The sequence below is a fragment of the Lissotriton vulgaris genome, chromosome 1_1 (assembly GCF_964263255.1).
Source record: "Lissotriton vulgaris chromosome 1_1, aLisVul1.2, whole genome shotgun sequence".
In the NCBI taxonomy this organism is placed as follows: domain Eukaryota; kingdom Metazoa; phylum Chordata; class Amphibia; order Caudata; family Salamandridae; genus Lissotriton; species Lissotriton vulgaris.
In genome coordinates, this window is record NC_141685.1 from 14,659,613 (window position 1) to 14,687,519 (window position 27,907).

Here is a 27,907-nt window from a genome sequence, read left to right on the forward strand (position 1 = left end):
TTCCCTCTTGCACTAGGTCTTGAGCTTTGGATTTGTACTAATCAGGCAGGAATTGGAGCAATTGCCCCATTTCTTCCCAATGCGCCCTATCGTACCTGGATAAAAGGGCTTGGGTGTTAGAAATGCAGCCGAAATTTGCAGCTTGGGAGGCTACTCTTTTCCCAGTGGCATCTATCAACTTAGACTTTTTGTCCGGAGGTGGAGCATCTCCTGACATTTGAGAATTGGCCCGTTTACGGGCATTAAAAACTACTAACGAATCTATGGGGGACTGGCCCTTGATGGAAACTGGGACTGATGGTGCAAATTTATACTTTTTGTCTATCCTGGGGGTAAGAATCCGTGCCTGAACAGGATCCTTAAATATGTCATCCACATATCTTAGCATACATTTGAGCATGGGGAGTGTGTGAGTGGATTTTTGGGAATTGCTAAGTATATCCTCCTCTAGAGATGCTTTGTGTAATTGAACTCCGTGATAATCAGCAGCTCTGTATAGCCTATGTTGTCATCTAGTGGAGCAGGTTTAGGAGGGTAGATATCAGGATCGCTATCTGTGGGAGCCTCTGTATTGTAATCCTTCCAGGGGTCTGCAGGTGCAGGATTATTGTCCCCTTCCCCATCACGTCATCCTGATCATCAGGTGTGTATGGTGGTTGTGAATTAGTTGGGGTAATTAACAAGTGTTTCTGGGGAAGGAGGTGATGGAGGAGAAGGGTTAGTACCCACATGTTTCCTCTTTAAAGGAATGTGATATGCTTCTTCTGAGTCAGATTTGCGTTTGAGTGGCAATTTAGTCGCAATATGTCCAGTTTTTAGATTGAGGTACAATTTCTTTTGTTTTGGGTCCAGTTTTAGAGGCGGGACATGGAAAAAGGGTGCCTTCGATTGTATTGGTGCATATTTATGGTTCGGCGGCAAAGTTTTAGGTGCCGGGGTCTTGGGTGCCGAGGATTTAGGTTCCGAAGACGATTTCGGTGTCAAAGGAGGTGGGCCTGAGACGGGTTTTGGCTCAGTGATAGAGTGTGGATGACTCAATCCCGAGCCGGAACGCTTTGACATATGTTTTGGTGCCGAGCCCAAAGGAGAGCGCTGGAAACATGTTTTTGGTGCCAACCATAGCGCAATGGCAGAGGTGGGACTGGAGCCTTTTCCTTCAGCTGAGTTGGGATAAGGGAGGATCGGTACTCACGATACACTGACCTTGTGGGATGTTTTCCGCACATCAGAGCCAGATTCGTAGAAGGAGATATGCTCTTCTTGTTCTTCCTCGGCTCCTATGGCATCGACGAGTTCCTGTTCAGAATCTTCGCCAAAGAGGTCCGCAATGGAGCCGGTGTTTTGGCTCTGCATGTCGCGACGTCGAGCTTGAGCGGAAAGATTTACACACGTCGTAGTCTTGTTCGTTGCGCTCTGGAGAGAAGCACAGGTTGAACACTTCGTGCAAGTCGGTCAGCAGTAACTTCACGTGGCATCGAGGGCAGAATTTGAATGGAGTCCGTTTCAACGACTGCGAGGCAGACCGACACGGATATGCCCAACGGCCTTCCACAAGTTTCCCGAACAAAAACATTTTGTATTAAATACGATATGCGGACAAGGTAAATACGCAATCGAAAACAATACCATTAAGGGTAAGTGGATTGCGCACCGGGGGGAATCCAAGAGATGGTTTCGAACGGGAGCGCAGCAATTGATGTCCGAACCAGATGGCGGAAAAAAACAATCTATCAGTGGAGTCGATGCCCATGCGCACTATCACCGAAAGGAGTCACCACCTACCTTGTGACTGGCAAGATTTCTTCGAAGAAAAACAACTTGCAAACATCCAGACCAGACCAGACCAAACACTAGATGTCAGGAGTATGCAAAGCATGTGATGTACAGCTCACATGCCTCGAACATTACAATACATAATAAAAAAACATACATTTTAGGCACAATGTCAATAACACACAGAGAAAACTCCAGGAAAATAAACACAGATCGTGCTATAAATAAAGAGACATTGAGCTGGGAAGGCGTCTGCAATTTTGAAGACTGGCAGTGTCTTTTGCTTCCAATATTTAATAAAAGAGTTTCAACAGAAAATCTGACCCCTTCTGGTACACACTGGTGTCTCCGCTCACATGAAGTGTCTTGCAGATGGACGCCTTGACAAGCTAATGATTTTACACCCGTCTCCTTGATGAATGGAGGCGGAACCCGGACACTCTCATTTGTGTTTGGGGACAGCAGAGAGCAACACAGATGATCTCAGAGGGTGAGGAGTTACAGAGTCCTCTTGTGCAGGTTTTCCTCGATTCTAGGGATTGTAGGTTGTTAACCCTTGTGACTTCTCCGAGTAGGCCGTGGACTGCTCTGACTCACTGTTCTGACAGCCACCGGCTCAAGGGGTCTACATGGTGGTCAGTCTGAGGTCTAGTAAGGAGCACAGAGGACTCCCAGGATAAATGACTCCAGTTGCCACAGGTGGAGCCCAGTGAACATGGATCACCATGGGGTCCCCAGAGCTCAGTCTCACAAGTTCAACATAAGGTAATTTAGGTGATACACCCCCAAACACCCTGAGCTTAAAAAGTCTGTGATCTCCTGACTGGTCCAAATGATACTAACAGTACGACAGCCCAGCAGCCCACAGTCAGACACACTAGTAGAAAAAGGGTGGTGCCACAGATGAGAAGGTACCCGGGCAGACCCAGGTCACCTATAAAGAGCGACACCTACTGCGGTAGGTTGGGTACAGTTCTTGCGAAGAGGAACCAATGCGCTCTGGCAGAAGTCTGAATTAGTCTTGCGTGAAATAATGAGAGGTACTTCGGTGGATGCAGCAGAGCCATTTCATCAGGTCAAAAAAGTACAGAATCTCAAAACAAAAGTCATTGCTCTCACACAAAAACCACATTATCTTTGTCCAATGTTTAAAATTGAAATTCAGTCCAAATCAAAGTGCCCACCACAAGAGCCCAGCTATACAACTCGAAGGCTAGATGAGTAGTTGAAAGAGTAAGAAATCCTGCTCTTGTGGTCAGTGGCTGCACACGTGTTGGGCTGAGGCCAGCAAAACAGATGCTGGAGTAAAAGACATCATCTCTGACCCCAAGCACAGCAAGGGATTCATCTGCCAAAAGCAGGCCACGCTACACCTAGGGGAAAGGAACATCTTGACCATCATAAGTGGTGTTGAATACTACCTGGGGCAGGCACGTGTCACGTGGGACCGGTGCTCAGTTTCCTCCAATGCCACAGTCATTGAAACGGTCAGCAGTTATTAAATAAGAGCGTGTTCAGTCTTCCACATCTACTATTGTTGTGTGTGGCAGGGCTTTTGCATAATAAACTGCCTGTTACAGAAGAGGCACACTGAATGTATGAAAACTTGACTACAGTGCAGTTCACCCAGTGTAAGACATAGAAAATGGGTGGTTTGATGCATAAGGCTAACAGATGTGTGCTTGGGCCCCATGTATTCAGTCACTCATGAAACAAGTCAAATCGCAAAACTCTCAGCTTTTCAGGAGCCTGTGCTGCAATCGTACCTGAAAAGGCAGATGCCCTTGAGATCAGTGTGGGAAGGAAGAAGGGAAAAAGTATACGTACGAAGCGGCATGTTTTCACAGAGCTGAGCAGAAGTGACTCCTTTCTTGCTCCAGATGGCATTACTGGGGATAAAGGGATGGAAGTTAATGGTGCAGGGGCGAGCTTGGACACGAGGACCTTTTAATGAGGGAAGATGCTCAAACCATGAGTTCCAGCTGCTGACCCAAAGTTAACATAAGGTATGCATGGTTTGGCCTAAAGTAAATTTAGTAAAATAATACAGTCATGTAAGTTACACTGTGGGCAACACTTAAACAATTTGGATAAGGAATACACTACTAGGTTAGGTATGAGTGATAAAATATAATTAGGACCTTTCTAAAAATGTGCCCTAGTTTGCACATTGCCTGCTGAGGTGTTGACAATAATTATGATCATTCTAATAGAGGAGTTGTAGACAAATATTGTACAATAAATAATCAGATTACTGTTAAATACCAGCTATCATGTGTGCAGAGTGATTTGAGGTACAAGGACGGGGCTCCATCTATGATCACCTTCAGATCGGAGATTCGTCGACAGGTTTGTCCGATCCCTGAAACTCCTCGTCTAACACAGCATAACTCAATAGAAATGGAGGGTGGCACCGGACAATTCTCCATTTGTCTGAAAAGGCACATTTCCTTCTTGGGCAAAGGGGAATCTACTAGGTGTGAGCCCAATATTATTGCAGTCAATATGACAATACACCATTTTTGAAATAGACCAATTCATGAGCTACATCATTTGAGGCATGGACAGGACAATCCTCTAGTAGTTTCATGAACACCTATAAATACTGCCTTTATCGCATGCTCGCCACAAATCATACATTGCCGGTAGCGCGAACGATGGGCAGTGTTCGTCGCACATATTCCTTATTTCCAACACAGTATGAGCTTTCTGTTACATTATGCAAGCGCTTTCTGTGCCGCATCAGTGGCTTTAGACTCTGGAAAGACTTAGCACACAAAAAGAGGCACAACTGGAACAGTCTATGAAAACATATTTGTATTGTGTCAAACATGCTCTAAAGCAGCGGCGGGCTTGGTACACGTGAAATGAGTCGAGCACTCCCCACGTTCAGGAAGAGGCTGGCCTCTGCTGATGAACCTACCTTTTTAACACTCTCTGACGCCATCATCTCTGGGACACACAGTAGACTGAGCATGAAGAATACTCTGCATTGAATGTGGATGGAGGTTGACTGAATATTGAAAGTGAAGACTTTGGAAATTAATATCAGTTATGGCCCTAACACATTCTATCATCAATTCAGGACTGCCTCTTATGGCATCAGAGATACTCCTGCTCCTTGAGGGTGTGATAATACCAGTGTAAGATGAGATGGGAGTGTAATAGAAGTGTAAAATGAGACAGGAGAGTAAGATGAGAGTTACAAGGGCCAAACCTCAATCAGCGACCATCCACTATGGGAAGAGGTTCAGGTGAAAAAGCGTTGCGGTGGATTGGACATGACGTAAGTTATTAATATCCTACAAGTGGATTTTAATGAATGGAAAACATAGGTGGTTCACTGAGAGAGGTTTAGGAAAAACCTTCAGCACATTGGCCAGTCCTGCAGCAACAGTCCAGTGTCCAGCCCTTCAAAAAAGCCCCGATGTGGCCAACTGCCACAGCACACTATGTGGCCCCTACTTTTGCTCTAATTGATATATCCTTTTGAAATTCACTCTTCAGTAGATCTGCAATATATTTCAGTTTGTAAATTGAAAGCCCATGTTTCTATGCAGGCTGGTTTGATGGCAGCAGCTTCACTCTGCGGTTCGGAGAGGGAGCGGAGGCTGAGGACAAGGCTGATTTACCTGCTGGACGATGGTTAGGAGGATTGGGTGGAGGTGTGGGTATGAACACCAGGCCCAGGTTTTCGGATGCAAGTGTGGCACTTTGCAGTCCCTGGACACCACCAACAGTTGCTAACAAACTTGAGCTAGCTGGCATGACGTGGGAGAGCCTGGCTTTCAGGAAAGGAGTTGAGGACACAGTAAGAACTCCTAACTGGCCAGCAGGGACTTGCGTCACGCAGTGCTCTACAGTCGGAGGGACCACGGAGCCCACCTTTGAGATGCTGGAAGAGCGATGGACTTTGTTTCCAGTCTGTTGATGTGCTAGGGCAGATGTGGCCACCTCTGGTCTTCTCATCTTAGCAGTTCCAGGAGCAATTATCTTAGGATTCGTCACTCGTGACACATCTCCAGATTCTCGTGTGGTTATCGGAGTCCTTGCAGAGATGCTCAATCTGCGAAATGTCTCACTGTTTGCCCTTGCACCCGGTGGGCATGGAGGAGTTCTGTTGTCGAATGAAGAAACAGCAGATGATGTTGTTGAGGGCCTTGGACACGTGGCCGTCTTTGTCGGTATTCTTCCTGATGATTCCAGTGGCCTATAAATAAATAAATAAAGAGGTGGTGAATAGCTATGTAGTAACATTGTATGGAAGTGCCCCACAGTCAAAGTCCAACAAAGGCCCTTTCTCAGGTTTAGGATTTTTTGTAGGATGTGCTGGAATCATCCATTCATTCATGCTTTTATTCAGCACAAAATAAAACAACAATAATACTCTTACGGCAAAGGCCTTAATCATTGCTGTGGGCAGCAAACATCATAAACCTGGACACTTTTCCACAGTAACATGTAATAGGGAAGGGCAGAGTGCACCACAGAATGACCACATCAGTTCTTTGTTTTTGGAGACACCTTGGTAGAAGGAATGTTTCTACAATCAGAAGACTTGCTGTGGTATTATATGTGAGTACAGGGTGAGAGAGAAGGGGAATAAAAATATGTGTAGGAGGAGATGGAAGAGATTGGAGAAGACCAGGGATTGACAAGGTAACAGCCGACTTAACAGGTGGGGCTTTTTATCTTGAATAAACATGATCTCTTCTGAAACACCTCGATTTCCTTGTAACTCATGCTGGTGATTGGGAGCTCTGTGAGGCTGTTGTCCCTGCACACAGGTATCCTGTACTTTTGAAGGAACAAAATACTTCCCAGTAAAAGCAATTCTCCATTAATGGATGTTGAATAAATCCATGAACATCACAATATCTATGGACACATACGAGAACACATCTTTTTGTAAATCTCTCCAATAATAAACAAGCAATAATTATGGAAAGACATTTTTTTCAACAAAACGAAAACTTTAAAAAAAACAATAAAAATCAAAAAGGCTTAAAAATATAAAAGAAGCCGATTTACAGTTCATGAAGCTAATTGAGGTGCACCAAGTAAAAGAATTTTAATCAGATGTCTTTGTCAAAAGTTCTTTATTTTTCAACATTAATTTCGGAGGGCCGATGTAGGTAATCCCAGATTACCGATTCTTAAATACCGAATCAGTATTTAAGACCTGGCAGTCGGGATGTAGGTAATTTTACCGATTTAATTACCGAATCGGTATGATTCGTAATTACCGAATCGGTATTTACCGATTCGGTAATTGCAATACATTCCTATGGGCCTGGAGGTCCATAGGAATGAATGTCAATTACCGAATCCGTAAATACCGATTCGGTAATTGGGGGAAACATAGAAGGGTGGCAGGGTGTCACTGACACCCTGTTGTACCCCTCAATTGTGCATGGGTGCAAATGTTGCATATATACAGCCCTTAGGGCATGTATGTCTGCAACATGGCACTGTTTTGAAAGCAAAAAAAAATGCTTTTTAAAGGGTTTTCATTATTTACCACCAACTTCTAGTTGGTGGGAAATAACGAATTCTTAAACCCCTGTAGCACTGATTACAGTGCTACCTACATGTCAAAATAAAGATTTGGGGCCCGATGTAGGTAGGCAAATACCGGTCGGAAACGGACGAAATTCGGTAATTTCGGCCGTTACCGACCGGCATTTGGAAAATGAGATGTAGGGGCATGTTAAATTACAGAATCGGTAATTTTACTGAATCTGTAATTTTTCAGATATGGTAAAATACCGAACTGGTAAAATTACTGATTCTGTAATTCAACATGTAGGTAGCACTGTAATCAGTGCTACAAGGGTTTAAGAATTCGTTATTTACCACCAACTAGAAGTTGGTGGTAAATAATGAAAACCCTTCAAAAAGCATTTTTTTTGTTTCAAAAAATGTGCCATGTTGCAGACATACATGCCCTAAGGCATAATTACCAAGGGCATCAGGGTGCCCACGCTAAATACCTTGCTAAGTAAGATCAGAGTATGTGTTATGCTGTTGGACAGAGGCAGTGACAGAGTGATAAAGCACGACCCCCTTGATCTAACTTAACAATTCAACACGTTTACAAACAATTAATATGTAAAAAATATTAGAAAAATTGTACTTTTATTCCACGAATAAGTTTATGTAAACAATATTAAAAACACGATGTAATGTACGACATATCATAAAAACTTTTTGAAAAATACAACAAAACACAGTTAAAATAAAGCTAATACATTCTCAATTATGGCTCGCATAATCAAAAAAACAGACAGAAACATGTAACTACTAAATAGTTCGTTTTTCTCCACTTTTGTTGCAGTAGCCTTTTCGAAATGTTTTGAGAACACCCGACTGCATCCGATTTCAACAGGGGCATTGGCGGGACTAGGAAACTGCCGTGTTAGAGGTATGATAGGAAACCTATTTTACATGAAATGACTGACAGGGAGGTCTACCAAATAACTTAAACGTATAGATTGCGTTCTAAACTTCTTCCTACAGATCCTCATAAACACGGATCCACAAAACGAACAATATAAGTAGAGGGAAGCTTTTTTATCAGATCTTAAAGATTATTGTGACTCCACCCAAACATTCCCCATGCAGGTGTTCATTTTATTTTTTATTGTTGAGACATGTCGTAATTATGTCCAATAGGAAGGGAGCGCTTTCAAACATAATCTTATGACCTTTCAGCGTATGAAGCTTCATTGCTAAAAAGCCTGATAATCATCTCTACACGCAAGCTGCAGCAGGTAGACCGACCAAGGAACTGCCTGAATCCTACCACAGCCAAACTAGTGGCAAGGGTAAGATTCTGAATTGGCAGTCTGTTAGACGAAGAATATGCTCTAATTGTAAGCCCGTGGCCGGTTTAGGTTCTAGCGTGAGTTACATTACCCGATCTCCATTAGTGTCAGAATGGGACAACTTGAAATGAGAGTCGCACTAGGTTGGTTGTTAATTCAAAATAGGAATACCCCGAGACACTACCATGCTCAAATACTTCTGAATAGTACTGAGCCATGAGTGCAGCAGTGAAAAGCAAGATTTATAAAAAGGTAGACTGATTCTATCTGACGAGTAGGCTCCAGGGGCATAGATTGCTACTACTGTTATGCTAGATAGTTCATCAGATAATCATAGCACAGAGTATCTTGTATTTGACTATTTTGACCATTATTGTAATGTACTAATTATACATGTATTTATTGTAGGGAGAAAAAACTGTTCACCCTTCAAACATGACAGAAAAATATAAAGTCATGATAAAGATGGTGTAATTTGCTGTATCCATCGAAACGCGTCAACGCACTTTTCAAGTACAATTCAGGATTCCAACACTTGTTGAAATACAGATTATATCTACGTATAGAACAAAGTGATATCACAGGATATTGAATGTACAAATTGTTTTGAACGAACCTTATGTCTTACATGTTTGTCTGTTTTTTTGATTATGCGGGCCATAATTGAGAATGTATTAGCTTTATTTTAACTGTATTTTGTTGTATTTTTCAAAAAGTTTTTATTGTGTTTTTAATGTGGTTTACATAAACTTATTTGTAGAATAAAAGTACAATTTTTCTAATATTTAGTTACATATTAATTGTTTTTAAATGTGTTGAATTGTTAAGTTAGATCAAGGGGATCATGCTTTCTCAGGTGTTTGAATCTCAAATCCCTTGATTATACGAAAGGGTACCTCTCATTCTTTTATGCAGTGACAGAGTGGTGATAGGAGCTAGGTACCTCTTTCTACAGTGAGGACTTCAGGCGAGGCCATACTGTTCAGGGTGCATATTAGTGCCCCATGGTCAGGTGTGAATTTCAAACAATGCAGCATGGACAACTATAATTGAATGCCTGGTGAGGCTGGTATATCGGTTAGTGTGCAAATCTGCACAGTGACAACGGAAGGCGGGGAGAGTATAAGTGTGGTGATGGAACATTGAGTGGCGCCCAGTGATGTACAAAGGGATTCTGTATTAAGGAATTATACTGATGCACATTGGCGTATTTAGAAGAAGTTTAAAATATCTAGGCAACCGGAAGTAATTATACCGGTTATTGTGCAAGTCGACGCTGTTAGACCTGTCCTCTCCGGCATGGCCCTTCATACCCCTGGACAGGGCCCCCCACCAGCGTAACCCTATCCCACGTCCCCGACTAGTAGTAAGCCACCCCAGCGTAGCCCCCACCCTGCTCCCCAAGAGCAGGAAGCCTAGGACCCAGGGTCACCGATACCGAGTTAGGCCAGCCAGCGCCCTGCTCCCCAGAAGCCAATCCCAGAGAAACCAGAGCCCCCTCACCCCCTGGCCAGCTGTGGGGGAGCGAGCCTTCGCCCAACAGGATGGGGGCGGAGAAGTTTCGATGGCACCTCCCGCCAGGCCAGCCCGATCCCTGCCGGACTGCAGAGAACCCCTCCCACCTCCGGACTTCAAAGGAAGGTAGCCAAATGGCCAGCAGGAGCAGCCCAGCCCCCGGACCCCAAGGAGCCATCTGGAGGAGGCAGAACCTGGGCAAGGAAAACACAAAGTGATATAACAGCGTCCAGTGGGGGAGGAAGGCAGTTGGATCCTGGAACCAGCAGAGACAGAGAAGTCCTGACCGCCGAGAGCCCTGCAGACCCGGTCGAGGCTCACCAGTGAAAAAGGTATGACCTGACTGTCCAGCCCAAGCCCCCCGAGAGCCCTGCAGACTTGGTCGTGGATCGTCCCGGAAGCGTGAGATACCTACAGCCCGAAGTGACTCCGGGAGCCCAGCAGCCGTGGTCGCGGGCCGAGTCACTTCGAGTCGCATCATCAGCCGGAGGCATGCGCACCGTACTCTCAGCCACAGAGTGCGTGTCGCACTCCCCTCCCAGAACAGTGCGGGTCGATCATCAGTAGCGGACTGCCAATTGCCCCTTCAACCAGCAGTGCGCACCTCGTACTGGGAGGCCAGCAGAGTCCGCCTCGTACGGAGTAGCAGCAGTGCGCACATTCTACTGGGAGACCGCAGAGTACGCCTCATACGGAGTAGCAGCAGTGCGCCCATCGTACTGGGAGGGCCGCGGAGTATGCCTGGTACCAGGAAGCCACAGGTGTACGTATCGTACTGGGAGGCCAGCAGAGTATGTCTCGTACGGTAACCCAACAGAGTACGCGCTACCCCCTCCACCAGCAGAGTACGCCTCGTAGAGTACGTGGTGGACAGTACAGCCCACAAGCAGCGCAAGGTACGGAGGAGGCCTAAGGAGAGGATGTAGCGTACTGTGGCACCCTAGCAGATCCACAGCGCTCCAGGGTACGTGCACCCTTGGTCCAGTGCACCCCGTGGTACCGGGTGGTGCGATCACGAGTGTCCTGCGGACCTGACGGCCCACATGGTGCAAGAGCGGCCGCCCCACCAGAGCGAGTCGAGTACCAGGCGAACGGGCCCCGCAAGGTCCCCACTACGGACAGAGAGCCGCCCCGACCGAGAGACATCACCACGGGAGGAATACCCGCACGCACAGCTCAAGGATTGGGAGCTTTACGCGTGGGATCCCCCGCCTCTACGAACCCTCCAGAGTTCTCCCAAGGCTCAAGGATTGAAAGCCAGACTACAAACTGTTCAAGAGAGACTGATTAATCCAGAAGACCCCCCACCTATCCCTCACCCCCCAAGTCCGACCAGCCCCGAAAGGAGACCAAGCCCTAACCCCTGTGTGTACCTGTTCGGACCTAACGCAAAAACCTTATATAAAGAACGTATTATCTCAACCTATTGGTGTAGTGTCGATCTGTAGTGTGTTGGCGTTTCTGTGTGCATGACTAGAAGTGCATATTCCTCCCCTCAGGGAGGCCTGACTCTAATGTTCGGTAACGTTTCAGGAGGAGAGAGGTCCCTGAAAGACCTCCCCCTTCCTACACTTGAAGCAGCGGAAGGATACAAATCAGCATTTGTGGTCATTGTATAGGGGAGCAGCTGACACACTACATAGCAAGCTCCCTGCCCAAATACCTACCACCCAACCACCATGAGTACGACCGCGCCCGATGGGAACCCAGTCTTTCGAGAAGAACAATTAGACACCTACACCCACAAAGAACTGAAACAATTCTATAAAGACGCTCAAATCCCTACCACTGGCCTTAGCACCAAAGAAGATCTCCAGAAGGCCCTGAGGGCCTGGGTAGAGTCCAGAGCCCCACCTCCCCCTGTAGAAGAGAATGGTAGGAGGGGCGCTCAGCAAGACGAAACAGGGGCCCCCGAGACAGAGAGAGCAGCCTCCTCTGCGCGTAGTAACCAGGCAGATAGAGGACTGTCCCCCGGGGAGCTAGCAGACCGAGAGAGAAGCCGAGCCCACGAGCTAGAGCTAGCTAAGCTCAAAATTGAAGGAGAGTTAAAATTTGCTGAACGAAAGTTAGCTATAGAAGAGTTGAGGTTACAAGGGGAGTTGGAAGAAAAGAAGTTGCAGCGAGAGCACGAGGGCAGGAAACTACAGTTAGAGCATGAACGGAGCCTGAAGGAGCTCAAGCTCAAAGCTAGGATTGAGGAGGCAGGGCCCCCGGGGAACAGGGGAACCCCGCTCCCGGTAGAAACCAAGGTCCACATCCCCAGGGACGTAGTCAAGGAGTCTTATAGGAATGATGACATCCAACAGTGGTTTAAAGCTTATGAGGTCGCGATGACCTCACACCGGGTCCCTGAGAAGGATTGGGGGCCGGATTGTGGGGGCGGTTCCTAAGCAAAGGGAGGGATACCTGCTAGAGCTACCCTCCACAGTACTGAATTCCTACAGCCATATGAAGGAGGCCCTGTTAGAGAGGTACTGGCTCACCCCATAGATGCGGTACAAAAGGGGGTGGTGATGGACGGAGCATCTGAATCAATCAAACACTCACACCCAGTCAAAAGATCTGGGTTTAATCCATCACCGTTCTTTAGCCCACTCTGCCACCCCAGTTCAGACATGGCTATATGCAAATCAGTCTGACCCTGTGCCTCATGGGAACCGTCCAGCCCGAACACCCCAGAGATGTACCGACAGCGGTTCCGGGATTGCAAGAAGCTCCCGGGTACCACCTGGGTAGACTACGTCAACTTTTACAGTAGAGCCTTAGAAGGTTGGATCAAGGGCAGCAAGGTCACCACTTACGAATAATTATTTGATCTGATCGCCTGGGAGCACCTTTCCTTAAATTGCTTCGTAGAACTACGTCAGCACCTCCTGGACAGCAAGCTTACCAAGGAAGCCTGCAGCGGAGGCCGACCGCTGGGTTAACACCCGGGTCCCCCTGAGCCCAGTGGGTGACTATGCTAGGAATGAGAAGGGCCCCCGGCAGCGGGGAGGGGGAGGCCAAGGTAGGCCGCGGGAGTTCCCACCTGGGCCCCAACGCGGCCCCCAAGGAAACCAGCAGCCAGTCTCGCCATCTTCTTCTCTACCAAGCCCTGGGCCCCCCCCTTGGCAGACCGGGGGTAAGGAACCCCACCGCCTGTTACAAATGCCAACAACCCGGTCACTATGCCAGTGACCCCCAGTGTACCCTCTTCAAAAAGCCCACCATCTCTGGCAACCCTCCCCGTCACCTGACCGCAGTCGCCCTTGAGGAAGAGTTCGAAGCTCCCGAGGAGTGGGAACCCGTGGCGATGTCCCTGGTTTCCCTAGGGGATGGGAAAATGGACCCCGGAACCCCACTGCCGCCCAACACTACGAAGTACGCGCAGTGGGTGACCATCAACGGGCACCGGGTGGAGGCCCTCCGCAACACTGGTGCCAGTGTCACGTCTGTTCGCTGTCACTTGGTATCCCAGGACCAGATTGTCCCTCACGTCCTTTGTCCCGTCATTGCCGCCGACAACTCTGAGAGCCTTTGCAAAATGGCCCAGATTCCCTTTGAATGGAAGGGAGTATCTGACTCCCTACAAGTAGCAGTCTGAACCTCCATGCCAGTTGATTGTTTACTGGGCAACGACCTGGAAACCTCCCCGTGGACCTAATTGGAACGAAAGACCCATCTGAGGATGATAGGTCTACCCGAGTGGGTGTGTGCCACCACTCGGGCCATGGCCGCCTGGATGGGGGCTCCGGAACGAAGGGCCCAAAGCCCCGCCTTAGGTGGAGAAGAAGCGGAGGACGGACAACCGGACCCCTCCGGTCCCGACCCCCTCGGGGAGGCCAACCCCGAAGGAGATGCCCCGGGCCCAACTGGCGAGCAGATCGCAGAGCTGGGAGACCTTCAAGGATTGGACCAATGGCGACAGGAGGGTGGACCTTCCTGGGAAGAGTTCTGCCAGGAACAGACCACCTGCCCCACTCTCCTGGGCGTACGGCAGCAGACCACCGACCAGGCGACTGGAGACCAGTCCGGGTCCCACTGGATCTACTGGGAGAATGGGCTCCTCTACAGCGAGCCCAAGTCTGCTGAACGAGGGTCCGCCCGGGTGCTGGTGGTACCCCTGTGTTTCAGGGACTTCCTACTGGGCCTAGCCCACGACGAACCTCTTGCCGGGCACCTGGGACAAGATAAAACCTACCCCCAGCTAGTCACCCATTTCTATTGGCCCAGGATGCGCCAAAATGTAGCGACTCACTGCCAGTCCTGCCAGACCTGCCAGGCTAGTGGGAAGAGTGGGGGAAACCGCAAGGCCCCACTCCAACCCTTTCCGGTGGTCAGGACCCCCTTTGAGCGAGTGTGAATCGACATTGTGGGACCCCTAGACCCCCGTACGGCCATGGGCCACAGATTTATCCTCGTCCTGGTGGACCATGCCACCAGGTACCCCGAGGCCATCCCCCTCCGAACCGTGACGGCCCCCGTAGTGGGGCGGGCCTTGATGGGGATATTCTCCTGAGTGGGATTCCCCCGGGAGGTGGTGAGCGACCGGGGAACAAACTTCATTTCAAAGTATATGAAGTCCCTGTGGCAGGAGTGTGGGGTGACGTACAAATTCACCACCCCGTACCACCCCCAAGGCAATGGTCTGGTTGAGCGATTCAACCGGACCCCCAAAGGAATGATCATGGGGCTGGAAGAGCCCCTGAGACGCAAGTGGGACATCCTCCTGCCCTGCCTCTTATTCGCGTACCGGGAAGACCCCCAGAAGTCCCTGGGGTTCAACCCTTTTGAACTACTCTATGGTCACCCTGTCCGAGGACCGCTAAGTCTAGTCAAAGAGGGCTGGGAGACGGCCCCTCCGAACCCTCCCCAAGAGGTATTCCGGTACAACCTGGCCCTAAGGAATCAGGCTCGGAAGTTCAGGGAACTGGCGGAGGCCAACCTCGAAGCTAGCCAGGCCGAAATGAAACGCTGGTATGACCAGAACGCTACTCTGGTAGAGTTTCAGCCTGGTCAGCAGGTGTGGGTGATGGCCCCGGTGGAGCCCTGCACGCTCCAGGGCAAATGGACCGGCCCCTACAAAGTAGTAGAGCGTAAGAGCCAGGTCACCTACCTAGTAGACGTCCAATCTCCGAGGAACCCCTTGAGGGTCCTCCACGTGAACCGCCTCAAACCCCACTTTGAGCGATCTGAGGTGAGCATGCTCCTCGCCACCGATGACGGTGCGGAGGAAGAAACTGAACCCCTACCCGACCTTCTGTGTGCTACTGAGCAGGATTGCTCCGTGGAGGGAGTGATTCTTTCCCACTCCCTGACCCCTGAACAGCGCGAAGACTGTCGCCAGCTGTTGGGACAGTTCTCTAACGTATTCTCCCTGGTCCCCAGCATCACCGATTGGTATGTCCACGACGTGGACACTGGGGGCAGGTTGGGGACCCGGTAGGCACAAGGCCTACCGGGTCCCCAACCGAGTCCGGGCCTGCATTAAGGAGGAGGTCTCCAAAATGCTTGCCCTGGGGGTAGTGGAATCCTCTGGCAGTCCGTGGGCCAGCCCCGGGGTGCTCGTCCCTTAGGGCGGCCGCCCCAGGGGCCAAGCCCGAACTAAGGTTCTGCGTGGATTACCGAGGACTCAATGCAGTCACCCGAACAGATCCACACCCCATCCCCCGGGCTGACGAGCTCATTGACCGTCTGGGGGCGGCCCACTATCTCCGTACTTTCGACCTGACCTCAGGATACCGGCAAATTGCCCTCACCGAAGGAGCCAAGGAAAGGTCCGCCGTCTCCACCCCCTATGGGCACTACCAATTCAGGGTGATGCCCTTCGGGATGAAGAACGCCCCGGCCACTTTCCAGAGACTGGTCAACCGGGTGCTGGCGGGGCTGGAAGAGTTCAGTGCTGCCTACCTGGATGATATTGCAGTGTTCAGCACTGACTGGGGGGAACACTTGCGACACCTCTGGGAGGTACCGCTGGCCCTACGCAGGGCCGGCCTCGGGCATCCCAGCGCTTAGGAGCAGTGCTATCCCAGCTAGATAAGGAGGGCCAAGACCGACCAGTCGCCTTCCTCAGTAGGAGACTACTACCCCGAGAGCAAAGATGGAGCACCATTGAGCGGGAGGCCTTTTTGCGGTGGTTTGGGCCTTGAAGAAACTGAGGCCCTACCTGTTCGGAACTCACTTCCGGGTCCAAACTGACCACCGGCCACTCAAGTGGCTCATGCAGATGAGGGGAAAGAACCTCAAGCTGTTGCGGTGGTCCATCTCCCTCCAGGGGATGGACTTCACCGTCGAACCCCGCCCAGGCACGGACCACGCCAATGCGGACGGTCTATCCCGGTTCTTCCGCCTGAGTGAGGAGAACTCCCAAGGGGATGAGTAGTTCTCCCGGCCTTTCAGCTGGGGGGGGGGGGGGAATTGTGTTAGACCTGTCCTCTCCGGCGTGGCCCTTCATACCCCTGGACAGGGCCCCCTACCACCGTAACCCTGTCCCACGTCCCCAACTAGTAGTAAGCTATGCCAGCGTAGCCCCCACCCTGCTCCCCAAGAGCAGGAAGCCTAGGACCCAGGGACACCGATACCGAGTCAGGCCAGCCAGCGCCCTGCACCCCAGAAGCCAATCCCAGAGAAACCAGGTCTCTTCCTCAGTAAAGTATTCTCCAGCGCCAGGAAGCCTGCAAGGTATCAGCTGCGCTTTATAAATAATTAAAATAATAAAATAATAATAAATAAAGAGCCCCCTCATCCCCTGGCCAGCTGTGGGGGAGCGAGCCTTCGACCAACAGGATGGGGGCGGAGGAATTTCAATGGCACCTCCCGCCAGGCCGGCCCGATCCCTGCCGGGCTGCAGAGAACCCCTCCCACCTCCGGACTTCAAAGGGAGGTCGCCAAATGGCCAGCATGAGCAGCCCAGCCCCCGGACCCAAGGAGCCATCTGGAGGGGGCGGAAGCTGGGCAAGGAAAACACAAAGGGATATAACAGCGTCCAGTGGGGGAGGAACAGCAGTGGATCCTAGAACCAGCAGAGCCAGAGAAGTCCTGACCGCCGAGAGCCCTGCAGACCTGGTCGCAGCTCGCCCGGGAAAAAGGAACGACCTGACTGTCCAGCCCAAGCCCCCGAGAGCCCTGCAGACTTGGTCGCGGCTCATCCAGGAAGAGTGAGATACCTACCGCCCGAAGTGACTCCGGGAGCCCAGCAGCGGTGGTCGCGGGCTGAGTCACTTCGAGTCGCATCATCAGCCGGAGGCATGTGCACCGTACTCTCAGCCACAGAGTGCGTGTCGGGCTCCCCCCCCCCAGAACAGTGCGGGTCGATAATCAGTGGCGGACTGCCAATCACCCCTTCAACCAGCAGTGCGCACCTCGTACTGGGAGGCCAGCAGAGTCCGCCTTGTACGGAGTAGCAGCAGTGCGCACATCATACTGGGAGACCGCAGAGTACGCCTCGCACGGAGTAGCAGCAGTGCGCCCATCGTACTGGGAGGGCCGCGGAGTACGCCTAGTACCAGGAAGCCACAGGTTTACATATCGTACTGGGAGGCCGGCAGAGTACGCCTCGTACGGTAACCCAACAGAGTACGCGCTACCTCCTCCACCAGCAGAGTACGCCTCATAGAGTACGCGGCGGACAGTACAGCCCACAAGCAGCGCATGGTACGGAGGAGGCCGAAGGAGAGGACGTAGCGTACTGTGGCACCCTAGCAGATCCACAGCGCTTCAGGGTACGTGCACCCCCGGCCCAGTGCTCCCCGTGGTACCCGGGGGTGCGATCAAGAGTGTCCTGCAGACCGGACGGCCCATGTGGTGCAAGAGCGGCCGCCCCACCAGAGCGAGTCGAGTACCAAGCGAACGGGCCCGCAAGGTCCTCACTACGGACAGAGAGCTGCCCGACCGAGGGACATCACCACGGGAGGAATCCCCGCACACACAGCTCAAGGATTGGGAGCTTTACGCGTGGGATCCCCCGCCTCTACGAACCCTCCAGAATTCCCCCAAGGCTCGAGGATTGAGAGCCGGACTACAAACTGTTCAAGACAGACTGTGAGTACTCCAGAAGACCCCCCACCTATCCCTCACCCCCCAAGTCCGACCAGCCCTGAAAGGAGACCAAGCCCTAACCCCTGTGTGTACCTGTCTGGACCTAACGCAAAAACCTTATATAAAGAACGTATTATCTCAACCTATTGGTGTAGTGTCCATGTGTAGTGTGTTGGTGTTTCTGTGTGCATGACCATAAGTGCGTAAACCTCCCCTCAGGGAGCCCTGACTCTAACGTTCGGTAATGTTCCAGGAGGAGAGAGGTCCCTGAAAGACCTCCCCCTTCCTACAGACGCAGTGACAAGGGAAGGCGGTGAGAGTAGAAGTGGGGAGATGGAATATTGAGTGGCGCCCAGTGATGTACAAAGGGATTCTGTATTAAGGAATTATACTGGTGCACATCAGTGCAAATAGGAGAAGTTTAGAAGAACTGGGCAAACGGCGGTGATTGCCATGGTCCAGAGTGGGTGGTGTATCAATCAAGAGTGAATCCTTACTTGTAGGGTCCAGGTGAAGAGCCGAAAACCAGGTGGCCGGGCTGGACTCTTTTATGTAGCACTGCTGAGGGGTGAAAGTAAACTAATTAAGTGTGGTTTCGTGATCATGATATACGAAGGGACATGAGGGCTGTTAGAAATGGGATTTCTGGTTGGCTAAGGCTTGCTCCAAAGCCAGGCCGAAACCACCACTCTAGTCAGGGCAAGGAAGTTACACGCCAAAGATAACCCCTGCTCACCCCCTTGGTAGCTTGGCACGAGCAGTCAGGCCTATCTCGGAGGCAATGTGTAAAGCGTTTGCGCGCGCACCCAGCAACAACACCCAAGGCCCACCACAAAGGAAACTCCACACAAGGTTATATATAAAAATAGCCTTTGTATTATAGCAAACACATTAGATAATAAACGCACAATTTACACTGTGCCAACTGGCACTGGGCAGTATTTACTGGGGATTATATACACAGGACAAGGTCACGTGGACCACTGTCAGAAATAAGCACTTGGTAGAACTAGCACTTTGTAGAAATAGCACTTAGAACATAGAATAATTGTAGCACCAAATTATCATTATAGAACACAACCAGTAACCACTGGTAAAAGGTAGGAACACACGACGCAACCCTAACCACCTTAGGCATATATCACGCAGGGAACCATGAACTCACTAGCATAACTATACTAGGTAAAACAACCTCCTAAGCATTCACACACATTTAGAGGTATAGGCAAAAAGGCATTGCATATTATGCATAAAATCACATTAAGTAAGTAATCACATGTGGCCCAAAATCACATAACTGACCCCAGGCCAACTTGGCCTCTCAGGGGCTCACAGGCCCAATGTCCAGAATGTCTGGGCTGGCTGCGCAGGCAGCCAAAGAAGAATGCGCAAGGGCCTAAACGATGCGGGTGCCCACTAAGTGCTGGGCAGCTGGGGAACTGAGCCTGGCACCAGCGTGCCTCCTGGCTCTCCTCTGGGCTCTTAAACAACTGTGCCCCAACACGTCGGAGCCTCTTGGGCTCTGAAACAAAAAGGTGGCCTTGGAGCCTCGTGGGCTCAAAACAACGATGCTGCCACACTGGGGGAGCAGCTCTCTGCCAACCGGAGCCGCTCTACCCTCTGGAATGCACCCAATGCGCATGGAGCCTCGTGGGCTCGAAATGACAATGTGCCCGGGAGCCTCGTAGGCTCTGACTCACCCAGCAATGCTGCCAAACACGGTGGAGCCTCGTGGGCTCTAATCTACCAAAATGCCCCCGGATGTCGAGATTAAAGTGGGAGCGGCCCGCTGCCTCCCGGGGCCGCTCTATAACAAAAGAAATGCCCCCGACGTTGGAGCCACGTGGGCTCGGCCAGCAAATGCGGGAGAACAACGGGGGAGCGGCCGGCTGCCACCCGGGGCCGCTCTTCCACTGACTGGGGACCCACCGAGACGCCCGCACTCACCGGCTGCTGGGAGGCGGCATCTCCGCTGGGCTTCTCTGCTCCGTTCTGCGGCGTCCGGTGCTCCTCTCACCGGTCCTTGGTTTTGGCTGCGGGGCTCTCCCTTCAATACGGGAGCACCGGGATTCCTCCGCAGTCACACAATTCTCCGGCTATACGCAGGAGAGTGGGGTAGGCTCCCGCAGCTTCCTGCTTCCTGTTGAGGCACGTCCGGGTCGCCCTGGGCAGAGCGGCGGACCGTAGTGTTGATTTCTTTGTCGGCGGCAATCCGGGGTAGGCACCCGGTAAAATATAAAGTCCCTGGCGGGGTGGGCACCCGGGGGGGCTATATAAAAAATAAAATAGGCACCACAGCACCAAGTCCCTGGCGGGGTGGGCACCCGCTAGGGATATTAACACCGCAAATGAGCAGGGTGACACCCGCGCTGCAGATCGGCAAAAGTGGGGATCCCCGCGCCGGGGGAATCCCTCAGGACGGGAATCACCAAATAGCAGTGCCCTTCAGAAATAAGGATACAGCGCTTCCCACGCCGCACGGCTCCTCCTGTGCTCCCGTGACTCTCCCCTCTGCTGCCGCCGGGAGTTCGCCGCTGGTGTGCCCCGGGTGACTGTCTCTGCCTTTTTTCTGCCAAATTGTTTTTCACCTTTTCTTTTGCTTTGTGCTTTACATATTCTGCATTTCTGTGTTCGGTATGGTATTCTGTTAGCGACCCTTGCGCCCTTGCCCTCTGTTCCCCCCCAGCTCCACGCTTCCCGCCGCTGCTCCCCTGCAGCCGCCCCCTTTTGCCTTCTGTGTCCCTTCCCTCGCCCATTGGCCGCCCCGCTCCGGCCTCCCAGCTGCTCCTCCCGCCCACTTCGCCTCTTATGTTTATGTTTATGTTTGCGTGATTTGTATTGCGCAACAAATACCCTAGGGTATCTCGGCGCATTAGAACTTCATGGGACAAGAGCCAGCAGGTGGGATCATTGATCAAATAGCTAGGTCTTCAGGGATCTGCGGAAGGCGATGAGAGTGGGACAGGTTTTGATCGATATGGGCAGAGAGTTCCAAAGTTTGGGAGTCGCCACCAGAAAACGTCTGTCTCCCCAAGTTGAGGTTCTGGTGCGAGGGACTGGTAGCAGGAAGGCGGAGGCCGATCGCAGAGATCTTTTTGGGGCATAGATCTGGAATGGGTTCCTAAGGAAACGAGGCCCAGTCTCATGTATAGCTTTATAGGCGATACGGAGTGCCTTAAATTTGATCCGGTTCCTGACTCGTAGCCAATGGAGATGGCGTATTGCCAGGGAGGTAGAATGATGTTTGGGGATGTCGAGCAGGACACTGGCTGCTGCGTTTTGAATAGACTGCAGCTTGTTTAGGACTTGTTCTTGCGCATTAAGGAATAGCACATTACTATAATCTATTTTAGAGAAGACCAGGGTGGTGATCAGAGTTTTACCTGCTGAGGCTGGCAGGTATGGAAGCAGCTTTTTAATTTTCCTCAGCATGAAAAAGGAGGAAGAGACCACTGAGTTCACGTGGTGTTTGAATGACAGCTTGTCGTCAAAAATGACTCCCAGGTTTCTGACCATGGCCACCGGGACTGGTGGAGGCCCCATTTGCTTGGGCCACCAGCTGGGGGACCAGTCTGGTGAAAGGGTGCCAAAGGTCATAACCTCGGTTTTATCCGAATTTAGTTTCAAGCAGTTCCTCGACATCCAGGAGCAGATGGCTAACATCCCCTCCTGGAATCTCGAGGCAACTACTGGTCCGTCCCTGTGCACCGCCAGCACCAGCTGTGTATCATCAGCGTAGGTGGTCAAGGACAATCCGTGCGCTTTTATGACTCTCGCCAGATCCGCTACATATATATTGAATAATGTAGGGCTTAACGAGGAGCCCTGAGGCACCCCGCAGGGTAGGGTGAAAAAGGGTGAGTAAAACTCCCCCAACTTAACCGCCTGCGTGCGGTTGGCCAAAAAGGAAGTAAGCAAGTTTTTGGCAGAATGGTTGACCCCCAAGGCTGCGACACGGTTGATCAAGATGGAGTGATCAACCGTGTCGAAGGCGGCGGGCAGATCTAAAAGTATGAGGACCGCCGCCCCAGGGCGGTTTCTGTTCCGTGGCCCTTCCTGAAACCAAATTGAGTGTCATCCAGGAGTTGATGCGTGTCAATGAATTCTGACAGCTGTTGGTTCATCAGAGAGTCAAAGATTTTAGCAGGGAAGGGGAGACAAGCAATGGGTCTATAATTGGCTGACTCGCCGGGGTCAAGAGAGGTTTTTTTTAGCAGAGGTTTAATAATTGCCTTTTTCCATATTTCCGGGTAGACTCCTGTTTGGAAAATGGAATTGCAAATGTCTGTCAAGGGGGGCTCCGTGATGGAGTTAGATATAGAAGGTGGACATGGGTCTAAGGGGGATCCTGACCTAATAGATGTGGTGAGTTTACAGATTTGTTGAGCTGAGACCGGGTGGAAGGCAGAGAAGGTAGGTCTGGGGGAAGGGGGTGAAGGTGAAACGATGAAATTTCCGGAGAATTAGGGGGGTGAAGGTAGAGTATATGTTGGTAACCTTGGTTGCGAAAAACGTGGCTACAGAATTGCAGAGGTCTTGAGATGCCTCAATGGGAGGGCCTGTTGGGGGATTAGCGAGGGAGTTAACAACTTGGAACAGCTTCTTGGCTGAGTTCTGAGCCAAGTCAAATTGAGATGAGAAGTAGTCCCTTTTGTTTTTGATGATAGCTCTTTTGTATATTGCTAAAGCATTTTTATAGATTAGTTTGTTTTCGGGGCTGTAGTGTTTGCGCCAGCGTCTCTCGAGGTTCCTACAGTGCTGTCGGTGGAGTCTAAGGTCCTCGGTAAACCATGGCGCGGATGGCGCAGCACGATTGGGAAAGATGCATTTGGTAGGAACTAACTGGTTAACCGCCTCCTGAATCCAATCCTGGTACCTGTTTGAACCTAGGATTGGGTCTGGGGAGGCCTCGTAGGGGGAATTTGTAAGTGTGGCAGATAGGAGTGGGATATCAAGGTTCTTCCAGACTCTCGTGCATTTGGGAACGTGGGCTTTAGCCTGTGGAGGGTTAGGGTTATGGGCTGGTAAGGTAAAAATGCCTGCAGAGTGGTCTGACCATGCTAGAGGGAGAATAGTGGACAGCGAGATGCTATAGTTATTAGTGAATAAGCCGTCAAGCGTGTGTCCTGCTTGATGAGTAGAGCCAGTGACTAGTTGATGTAGTCCAGCTGACTGCAAGTCGGTGATTAACTGAATAGTGTCCTTGTCACCTGTGGCTTCTAGGTGAAAGTTAAAATCTCCCAGAATGGTATAGTAAAGGGGTTCTAAAGAAAGTTCTATAAGTTGGTCTAAAGAGGAGAGAAAACGTGCGCGTGGTCCAGGGGGACGATATAGCAGGATGCCTTTGAGAGCTTGGTTGTGATTGAGGGAGATGGAAAAAGCCAAGGCCTCACATTCTGAGCCATGTATGGTTCTATTTTAACAGGATAAGTAGCTTTATGAATGATGGCTAAGCCACCGCCCTTACCCATAGCTCTGTCCAGTCTTGCCACACAATAACCGACAGGGGTGGCGGCGCAAAAGTCGGGACCAGAGGCCGCATCCCCCCACGATTCTGTGATGATGAGGATGTCGAGTTCCTGATCTATGATGCACTCCCTAATTTCCAGATAGTGTTTGGGAAGAGAGCGGGCATTGATCAGTGCCATGCGATATGGAGGCCTGGAGTCCTGGTTTTTAGTCAAGGGGCTCCTGGTTGCAGGGGGAGAGGGGATTCTAAAATTGCAACCCGGGCAGGTTACAGGGGCTGAGACACTGTGGATAAGTAGTGGCAGTGTCTTGCAGCACGGGTTGATTCTATCGGTATTAAAATCCCTTAGGTGTTTCGAGGAATATCGCAGAGAGGCGCCGGTGAGGAGGATGGTCTCAGGGCCAGGGGGTATGGCCCTAGGCCCGGGACAGGCGTGGACGGGCGCAGAAGGGTTTGCCTTAGGGGCGCCTGCTGCGCACGTCCGCTGCGCGTCCAAGGAAGCATCCGGTTTTTATGCCGGTGGTGGTGAGCAGCTAGACTGCTAATATCGGCGCTAACCGGAAGTGTAGTTTCACACTTCCTGGTGGGCGATCTATCCCTCCACACTATCTACATGATCAGTGGTGGACCGGGGAACACGCCTTATACAGCACAAAGTAAGTTATTCAGTCAAAATACATTTGTGACAAAAGCAAAGTAAATGTGACTATTTAAAAACCGCTAGGGGCACTTCTAAATGCGTTTCCATCGGCGATTTTAAAAACAGTTAAAACGAGTATTAAACCGTTTTGAATAGCGCTAGGAAGCTGGGCATTGGTAATCAATGCTCCGTTCAGCGTGGTGGTGTCCCATAAAGAATCCAATTGAGGGTGCGCTGCTGGTGCGCCGCTGGCGCGCCAAAGGCAAGCCCGTTTGTGCCCATCCGTGCCTGGACCGCGCCCAGCGCCAGAACCCCGGGCCCGCCGCAACACCAGACTGCACTACGACTCAAGCACCCTCCACGCTGGATGAGACCACACCTGCTACCAGGCCATCCCTAAGCACACCCAAGGGCCCTTCACCTGCCGAAACTGCAGCTTCACCAGCATCCAGCCCGCCAAACCACCAACCAGAGACCCCAACCACCTCAGATGCATCCTCCTCAACACCCGCTTCGCTCGCAAGCACGCCATCGAACTTTGAGACCTCCTAGATTCTACCGCCCCCGACGTCGCCTTCCTGACGGAGACCTGGCTGAACGCCACCTCAGCACGTCGCCATAGCCATCCCACAAGGCTACAAGATCTCCCGCAGAGACCGCACCAACGGAGGGGGAATCGCCATCGTCCACAAAGACACCCTCAGAGTCTCGACCAACACCGACGACACCCTCACCACCGCCGTACACATGCACTTCCAGATCCACACCGACCCCAACACGAACCTCAGAGGAACACTCATCTACAGACCACCCGGACCATGACCACAGTTCAACGACACCATCGCCGACCTCATCAGCACCCACACCCTCGCCTCCACGGACTACATCCTCCTCGGGGACCTTAACTTCCACCTCGAGAGCAACAACAACGCCAACTCCACCGCCCTGATCGACAATCTCACCAACCTCTGGCTCAAACAACTCGTGACGACCCCCACCCACTCCGCCGGACACACGCTGGACCCCATCTTCTCCGCAAGCCCCCACGTCTCCTTCAACCACACCACCGAACCCCACTGGACCGACCACAGATGCGTCCACTTCACCTTCAAGAAACCCACCACACACCACCGCACCCAAAAATTGCCAGGCCGCAGCTGGGGCAAGGTCACCAAGGACCAACTGACAACCACCCTTGCCTTAGACCACCTGCCGACCCCATCGACCCCGACACCGCCGCAACCAACCTCAAACAGTGGATCAACGACCGCGCCAACGCCCTCGCCCCTCCCAAGATCTCCACAACCAACCACACCAACAAGAAAGCCGCCTGGTTCACCGAAGACCTCCGGACATCCAAGCGCACCTGCCGGAAGCTGGAGAAGAAATGGCTCCACGACCAAACACCAGACAGCCACACAGCCCACAAGAACACCATCCGCAGACACCACCAACTCATCAGGACCACCAAGAGGACAGCCTTCAAGGAACGTCTAGACAACAACTCATACAACACCAAAGAGCTCTTCAGCATCGTGAAAGAACTCTCCAACCCCAGCTCCAACACCAACGACATTCCACCATCACAGGACTTGTGCGACTCCCCGGCCACCTTCTTTCACCGCAAGATCACCGACATCCACAAAAGCTCCAACTCCGACACCCCCGCACCCACCACCGAGCCCACCACCCTCGTGACCTCCACCCGCACCAGCCGCCTGACTGCCTGGTCCATCGTCAGCGACGAAGACACCATCAAAACCATGAACTCCATCCACTCCGGATCCCCATCCGACCCCTGCCCTCACCACGTTTTCAACAAAGCCAGCACAATCCCCACCTCCGGAAAGCAATCAACATCTCCTTCGAGACAGCAACCTTCCCGGAAAGCTGGAAGCACGCCGAGATCAACACCCTACTGAAGAAACCCAAGGCGGACCCCAAGGACCTCAAGAACTTCCGCCCATCTCCCTGCTCCCATTCCCGGCAAAAGTGACAGAGAAGATGGTCAACAAACAGCTAATCCGGTTTTCGCAGCAAACACAGCACCGAGACCGCCCTCATCGCCGCCACCGACGACATCAGGCTGCTGATGGACAAAGGAGAAACAGCCGCCCTCATCCTTCTGGACCTATCAGCAGCCTTCGACACAGTCTGCCACCGCACCCTAACAGCACGCCTCCGCGTCGCCGGAATCCAAGAGAAGGGCCTGGCCTGGACCACATCCTCGCCCACGTTGCACGACAACACAGCCTCAACATCATCTCCTACTCCGACGACACCCAGCTGATCATCTCCCTCACCGAAGACCCCCACACCCCCAAAGCCAATCTCCAGAGAGGAATGAAGACTGAAGCTGAATTCAGAAAAGATGGAGGTCCTCATCCTCGGACCCACCCCATCAGCCTGGGACGACTCCTGGTGGCCCACATCGCTAGTGTAGGAAGGGGGAGGCTCTAGTTGGCGCAGTAGAACACTAGCGACAAGCAGGGACTCTCTCTTCCTCGTCAGGGCTGAGGGTTACCTTCCAGACAACCTCTGCTTACCCTCTAGGTAGTGTGGCTTAAGCAGTCGTAGGCTAATCTTTGGGGCACATAGGGTTAAACACTTGCAATATTACACCTTCACAACCAACCCACCACACAACGAGACCAAACTGTATTCTGTAAAAATATATATCTTTATATAGATTTTAAGCAGGCTTGTGAATACAGTTAACTAACTTTCCAATATCGGTTCCAAATTACTTAGTTCAAGTTGCCACAGTTCTTTCTAGCAATAAGCGTTCTTTAGGGCCTTCAGGCCGGTTCAACAAAGTTCTTGTGGAGCGGGCGGCTTCCAGGGGAGCTGTCCCACGTCGCGTTGCCTTCCCGGGGTCGCTGTTCGTTGCGGCTCTCAGCCGAGCAGGTCACGGGTCATCCGGGGCAGCGGTGCTCTGTGGCGGCAGGGTCCTTCCGTTGGCGTTCGCTCCGACCCTGGAGGCGGTGGCCGGGTGTTGGCGGCAAGTGGCAGTACGGTCCTCAAGTGCAGGACGTACCCAGCCAAGTGCCGGTGCAGCTGTGTGCTCACAGCTGAGCTGTCGGGCAAGATACCGACTCAGTGGATTCTCACAGGGCAACTGTCCATCTTTGCAAGTGGATTGGCTGCTCGTGGCGCAGTCAACTCGAGAGCTCGGACCGGACGGGTCCTCCTTTGATTTGCTCTCGGGCTCCCGGTGCAGTTGCGGTCACGGTGCTCGGGCCAGCGGCGGCTGGACCTCACTTTGCTTTCGCTGTTGCTTCGGGCCCCGGTCACGGTGGTCAGGTGGATGTCGTTGCCTTGGAGGAGATTCCTCCGTCGGTACTGCAGCGATAAGCAGCACCCACAGTCGCTTCCTTCAGGGTGTAGCGCCCACTGGTCCTGGGGCGCTGGTCAGGGGGCAAGTTCACAGCAAGCCCTTGGAGATCTCTCAGCAGAGTTTGGCACAAAGTCTTGTAAAGCAAAAGTCTTCTCGCAGTCTTTCCTTTCTCCTCTCCTTCGGCAGCAAGGCACCAGACACAGGCAAGAGACAGCACCCTTCCTTGTCCTTCACGGTCCTTCTCGTCGGGCAGAGTTCCTTCTGTAGCCCAAACCGGATCTAACTTCCAAGGAGCAGGGCTCCTTCTATTATAGGGCATTTCTTTT

General features: G+C 51.6%; 1 protein-coding gene across 1 annotated transcript in view; it reads right to left on the bottom strand.

Moving 5' to 3' along the window:
* Positions 1 to 4,568: 4,568 nt before the first annotated feature.
* Positions 4,569 to 27,907, bottom strand: part of CCDC24 (coiled-coil domain containing 24) — a 176,100-nt gene continuing 152,761 nt past the window's right edge. The window contains exon 9 of the mRNA XM_086954158.1: positions 4,569 to 5,983. Within this exon, the coding sequence (XP_086810284.1) occupies positions 5,326 to 5,983 (658 nt within the window). The 3' untranslated portion in view covers positions 4,569 to 5,325. The remainder of the gene's footprint in view (positions 5,984 to 27,907) is intronic.